Source organism: Ammospiza caudacuta, chromosome 9 (genome assembly GCF_027887145.1).
Source record: "Ammospiza caudacuta isolate bAmmCau1 chromosome 9, bAmmCau1.pri, whole genome shotgun sequence".
In the NCBI taxonomy this organism is placed as follows: domain Eukaryota; kingdom Metazoa; phylum Chordata; class Aves; order Passeriformes; family Passerellidae; genus Ammospiza; species Ammospiza caudacuta.
Genome location: NC_080601.1, coordinates 24,837,186 through 24,843,352, shown reverse-complemented (window position 1 = coordinate 24,843,352; position 6,167 = coordinate 24,837,186). Strand labels below are relative to the sequence as shown.

The 6,167-nt window shown below is 57.8% G+C and overlaps 1 protein-coding gene across 1 annotated transcript; it reads right to left on the bottom strand.

The window, feature by feature from the left end:
* Positions 1-990: 990 nt before the first annotated feature.
* GOT1 (glutamic-oxaloacetic transaminase 1) lies at positions 991-5,181 on the bottom strand. The gene is made up of 9 exons (XM_058810458.1): positions 4,975-5,181; positions 4,514-4,695; positions 3,832-3,955; positions 3,535-3,647; positions 3,225-3,329; positions 2,520-2,670; positions 2,219-2,384; positions 1,948-2,090; positions 991-1,687 (listed from the first exon to the last, which is right to left on the bottom strand). The coding sequence occupies exons 1-9, from the start codon at positions 5,087-5,089 to the stop codon at positions 1,548-1,550; spliced, it is 1,239 nt and encodes a 412-aa protein (XP_058666441.1). The 5' UTR covers positions 5,090-5,181; the 3' UTR covers positions 991-1,547.
* Positions 5,182-6,167: the final 986 nt, after the last annotated feature.

Sequence of the window (6,167 nt, the reverse complement as noted above, 5' to 3'; positions counted from 1 at the left end):
GTTGGTAAGACTAGCAAAACACCAATATAGATCACATGGGGTGGGCCAGCCTTCACACCAGGACATCTGTAAGGGAAGAAGTGTAAGCAAATATGATAAATAAATAAATTATCTCCTCCTGAGATGACCCCTAGAAGTCATCTTTTAACCACTTCCTCACCATCCCTGTTGTGAATGGACACCAAGAGGAAAAGAAGATGCTCACCTGCAGAGAGGAGGAAAGGCTGCCTCTGTCTCACTCTCTTATATGATATGAATACTAACTGCTAAAGAACAAACACGAGACCCCATGCACTCTGTGCAAACACAACAAGGCAATGAGGCACCATTTTTGCCTTTTCTGTCTAAGGTGCAGCACAAGCAAATCCATCAGGGTAACAGCAACTACTGCTACCTGACACAAGGAAAGGAGCTGTCCCCTTTCTTCACAAGATCCTGTCAGGAGGCTGCTCTGCCAGCTCACAAATAGATCTGCAGTAACTGCAGAGAGCAGAAACAGATGGTCCCAGCTCTTTCTCAGTGCCAGAAACACAGGCTGTTGCTGGCAGGCCCCGCTGAAGCAAGTAGGAGTAGATGGGGGTTCACTAGGAGCCTGCTGAAAAGGATGAACAGATCTGCTTTTTGACACCTGAGGGGCAGCCCAGGAGCCCTGGGCCAGGGAGGGATGGACAAATGGAAACACTTGGCCATCCAGAAAGCAACCACAGACAGACAGATAGACAGGCAGGATGAGCTGGGCAGCACAGGGCAGTGGGGCAGAAAGAACACAAGATGAACACAGGAGGAACTGGTTGGCTTCATGTAGTCACAGGGAGCTCAACAACACTCTCCCAGTAAGACTCCCCTCATCAGAGGTGTAACATACGCTGAGAGAGAAAGAAACAGCTTGAAATAAACTGAGTAAGTGGACAAACCAGGATGTTGAGGCTTTAACCTCAACCTGGGAGAAGTTCATGTGGTTTGAAGGCATGACATCACACACGGCAGGGATAGCATTCAGAGACAAAGGTTTAATTTCATGTCAGCAACACAAAGAAGCAATTATCACAATTACAAATATTTGCTCGTATAAGGCTCAGAAATTAGGAAGGGGTGGGACGGGTGGAGAGAAGCTAGCAACAGCTTTATCCCTCCCCAAAATACTACTGAGTGACATCAGTTCACAAGCCTGTGAGATCCCAACCTCTGTGCTGTTATCACACAGTGCATTGCACTGGCACTGGACTTTGCATGATCAAAATGATCAGTTATGTGGAGTTGATTTGGACGTGATAAAGATGCAGCTCTGAGGGCCTGGAGACCAGGCTGCTGTTGTGAAACAAGAGCCAAAGTGGCTCATGCTGCCCCCACCTCCTGGGGGCACTGGCTTACCATATTGCAAGGACCACTTAAAAAATGTCAGAAGACGATTATCCCTGATTGAGCTACTGCTCCCATCTTTATTAAACCCCAAGAGGTGTGGGAAAAGGCAAGCCATGAGCAGAGAAAGACATGGACTACACACTATAGCTTTGGTGACTTCATGTAAGTTTGGTTGTTCATGTGCTTCATTGGATTTTTGTGACAGCTTCATGGATGGACTTAGCCACATAGTCCAGGTTCTTGGTAGTCAGACCACACATGTTGATGCGCCCACTAGCCATCAGGTAGATGTGCTTTTCCTTGACCATGTACTCCACCTGCTTAGCTGGGGAAACAATTGGACATCAGGTCAGAGTAGCGACCCACAACTCAGAAAAGCCCAAAGAACTAGTCAGGGATGCTTGAATCTTTCACAACAAGCAGAAAAGTTCAAGCACTGGCCACTAAAATACTGTCTGGTGCTTCATCCCTCCCCAGCCACAGACACAGTGATACCAAAACTCCAGTGAGAATGAGAGATTCCCACTTGGACTGCTTCAGCCCAGTTTACCCAACCCTCCCTTCACCAGCCCACTGGATACTCACGGTTCAGGCCAGTGAAGCTGAACATGCCAATCTGCTCTGTGATGTGGTTCCAGGTGCCTGGGGTCCCGAGGGCCTCCAGCCGAGAGCGGAGCTCTGAGCGCATCAGCAGGACCCGATCTGCCATTGTCTTCACGTTGCCCTTCCTGCAGCAGGCACGAAGCACAGCATGAGGGTGGGCACCTGTCTGGTTTGAAGCCATCTGGCCAAGCCTGACACTCAGGGAGACAGCTTCCCTCCTTTGCCCTCTCCCACCGGCCCTGGCAACACGTACCACTCATCAAAGAGCTGCGGGGAAGCGAGTGTAGTGGCCACGATGCGCGCTCCCTGCGAGGGAGGATTGGACCAAGTGGTGCGCACAATCTTCTCCATCTGGGACAGCACACGCTGCACGTTGTCTGCATCCTTCCCCACCACCGTCAGGTTCCCCACCCGCTCATCTGTGGAGAAGCCAAGAGATGTGAGCCATTGGTTCCACATGCTGTGGCAAAGCAGAGAATTCCCCACCCCTCAGCATGCCAGCCCCATCTGCCTGGGTATGATGCTACTGGGCCAGCTTACTGCCAGACACTCACTGTAGAGCCCAAAGTTCTTGGAAAACGACTGTGCACAGAAGAGCTCAAAGCCCTCGGAGACAAAGTATCGCACAGCCCAGGCATCCTTGTCCAGGCTGCCAGAGGCAAACCCTTGGTACGCTGAGTCGAAGAATGGAAACAGGCTCCGGCGCTGCAAGGAGGAACAGTGTTAGAGGGAAATCCCCTCCCCACAAGCTCTTTTACCCCCCACAGTACTCATAGGAGGGAAAAATGACCACTGAGTTCCTGTGGGAATTCAAAGGAAACATGGTCCAGCAACACCAGACCGAAATACTCTCTTTCTACTGGTGGGAAAGAACAGAAAGACTAAAGTGGTCAATAAAAGTCAATGCAGGAGAAAACTGCATTTGAGGACATGAGAAGTGCACCACTTTATATGCTACTATCCAGCATCTGCCTGCAGATTATCCTTCCAGCAGGAGACATCTCACTACAGCCCATTCCAGAGTGTGAAAACAAGAACTTGGAGGCACAACAAGAACTGCAGTGCATTTCTCCTCTGAGCACAGACAACCAGCATTCTGTTGTCCACCTCTCCCTTCAACACCTGCCTTGGGGGACTCTTTCAGATTCTGCTACATCTCATGCCATTCCCCCAAAGCCCATTTCAGATGCAAATGCTCTGGCTGGCTCAAGAGATATTTGCCCCCTCAGCATTGCTTTAGCCCCAGCAACAGCCCATACCTTCATGACAGCAGCAATCTGCTTCCACTGCTCAGGAGTAGGGTCTGTGCCTGTTGGGTTGTGCGCACAGGCATGGAGGATGAAAATGGAGAACTCCGGGGCTTGCTGAGGAGAGAACACATCTTGGTCACACACTCACATGGACAGAACTGGGCCCCCACAGCACAGGGAGAGGCCTGGAGCTGTTCTGGGCAACAACAGCCTCTTTTGCAGTGATCTTCTTCCCAGCACTGCACACCAGAGCCTAGCCAGCTGCAGATGCTGACAGTACAGCACCACGCTCAGCCCATCCCATGCCAGTTTTACTCACCTCCATGTCATTCAGCAGCCCCTGGAGGTCCAGACCCCTCTTGGCAGCATCCCAGTAGTGGTAGGTTCTAATATCTTTGAAGCCAGCTTCCATAAACACAGAATTGTGGTTCTCTGAGGAAAGAAATAACTTCTCAGAAAAGCACACCCTATCTCCAGCAAGCTTCCTTCTCCAGCCCCAGGACCTCCCCTTACACACACGAGAAGGCTGCTCCCTCACTGCCCCGGCCCCTGCAAGGAGCAGGGCTGTGCCTCCCTCGCTCGCTGGCCCTCAGGGCTCGCTGGGAGCAGCACTCACCCCAGGTTGGAGTGGAGACGTAGACGGGGGTGGCTGTGTTGTTGTTGCCGTTGTACCAGCGCCTCAGGAAGTCGGCACCGATCCGCAGGGCGCCCGTCCCACCCAGGCACTGAACGCTGCCCACCTGCAACAGAGACACTTGCCAGCACTGCCACCCAGCCCAGCACCGCCAGCAGGGCATGGAAAGAGAGCACAGCATTGCAAGAGTGAGACACGATCCCAAACGTGTCCCCTGGGGTCAGCTCAGTCAGAATGCCATCCCCTTCCAGTGGTCTTCAACCTCTTTCAGTGCTCAGGCCCATCCTGACAACTTCTACCATTATAAATAGACTCCGGCCATTCCTGTTACATTCTGGCACAGAACAGATTCTCAGCTAGTAGTTTATTTCAGGAAAGGTGGTGTATTATCAGACTTGGGTTTCCTGTGGGGAAGCTATTAAAAGATGAAGGAAAACACAGATTCCGATCACAGGCCACATTCAGCCTTTCCCCAAAACCACAACTACCTGCACAAACAGTTTCAACTGCATGAGTTCATCAAGTAAGCTACAATCAAGAAAGACCATGTCTGAGAAACCCCCAAATCCTGTCAAAATACAGGACCTCTACACATTTGTGCCCTTCTACTTAGTCTGCTGTAGAGACACCCCAGGGCCCCCAGTGCTCCGTGTCCGCCACATACCCGCTTCTCCTTGATGGCAGGGCTGTCATCCCCCAGGGCGATGCGGGAGGCGTTGGCCCGGAACTCGGGCAGGCCCAGGATGGGCAGATACTCGTGGTTCAAGCTGTTGTCGTTGGCGATCATCTGCTCCACCTTCTTCACCACCGGCAGGACCCATGGCTGCCCCTCGTCCGTGCGGTAGGCTGCGGGAAAGGGAGAGCCGTCCTTACTGCACCGGGGGGACGCTGCCCTGCCCGGGACACCGAGGACGGCGGCCCGGCCGGCCCCGCGACCTTGATGCCCGCTGGCCCTCGCTGCCCGCCCACCCCCCCGCGCCCGGCCGCGGCCCGGTGACCTTTGGGGCCCGGGGCCCACCGCCGCCGCCCGCCCGCTGCAGCAGGGGCGGAAGCCGCCGCAAGGGCACCGACCGGCCCCAGCCGCGGGGAACTACCCCGCCGAGCGGGACGGGGCCACGGACTCACCGCCCACGCCGAGGTTGACCTTCCGCGAGTCGCTGTCCTCCCGGAAATCCGCCGTGAGCTTGAAGACGGCGACAGGCGGGGAGTGGGGGACGGCGGCGAAGATGGAGGCGGCCATGGCGGCGCAGCCACTGCGTACCGGTCCGCTCCGGTTCGGTACGGGCGGCGCGCGGCGCTGGAGGAGACGCTCACCTTCACCGGCGGGGCGGGGCCGCCGCCGGCCGCGACCAATCCGCGCGCCGCGCCCGACCCCGCCCCCGCCGCCCGCCAACGGGTGCCCGCCGTGGCCCCGGCGCCGCCGGGCGGCCAATGGCGGCGGGGAGCGCGCCCGGTGACGCGGGAACGCAGGCACCGCCCATGGCCGGCCGTGCCCCCAGGCCGCCGCTCCGCTCTGCCGGGGGCCGGGCCCGGCTGCGGGCGGGCGTGCAGAGCCGCCACCGGCAAGTGGCGCCCGGTGCTGGGGGACTCCCGCAGCTGCAGAGATGGGGAGGGTGTCCCGGAGTGCAATGCCCCGTGCGGTACGGGGTGCGGCGGGGGATGCCGTGCCGCCCCAGGCGGCGCTGCGCAGCTGCAGCGCTCGGGGGTGCAGCGCTCGGGGTCACGCACAGCCCCATTGGCACCCGGAGCTGCAGATCAACCCTGGAGCGCAAAGGCGAGGTGAAGGCAGCCCCGCGGTGCTGTGCCCGGGGTGCAAGGCTCGGGGAAGCGGGAAGGTGTCGGGGCACCGTGCCCAGGTGTGACGGGTCCGGGCGGGCGCGGGGATCCCAGGGCTGCAGTGACGGGGGGGCGGGACGGGGACCGCTGTGAGGACGATGGGTGTTTCCAGAGGCACTTCCCTAATTCACAGCAGGTCAGACGCTGTGGGGTTACCCCCGAGAGCCTCCCAGCCCCGAGGAAATCCCAAGGTCACCTGTGCGGGTCTCTGCTACCCCTGGTTAGCTCGGCACATGGCACTGATCCGTGGGGTCTTCCTCGCAGCGCCTCGCTGCGAAACTCCCCGCCCATCGCGCAGGCACAGCGCTTCCCACGCTGCCCCCGGCCCCCCGTGGCCATTGCGGGCCGCCCTCCAGCCCCGCGGGATCCTCGGGGCTCCTGGGCACGGCCGCTGTCGGGGGCGCGGCGGTGCCGGGCGGTCCCGGCAGAGGGCAGAGCCGGCCCGCGCATCTCGCTGCTGATCCCGCCGCCCATCCCGCTGC

What these genes read in the sequence shown, in the direction of transcription:
- GOT1 (XM_058810458.1), bottom strand. Translation starts at nt 5,089, where the DNA reads ATGGCCGCCTCCATCTTCGCCGCCGTCCCCCACTCCCCGCCTGTCGCC. An exon ending in GGTCAACCTCGGCGTGGGCG is followed by an intron (nt 4,696 to 4,974) that starts GTGAGTCCGTGG and finishes CCTTTCCCGCAG; the next exon opens with CCTACCGCACGGACGAGGGG. An exon ending in GGCTGCTGAATGACATGGAG is followed by an intron (nt 3,330 to 3,534) that starts GTGAGTAAAACT and finishes TTCTCTCCTCAG; the next exon opens with CAAGCCCCGGAGTTCTCCAT.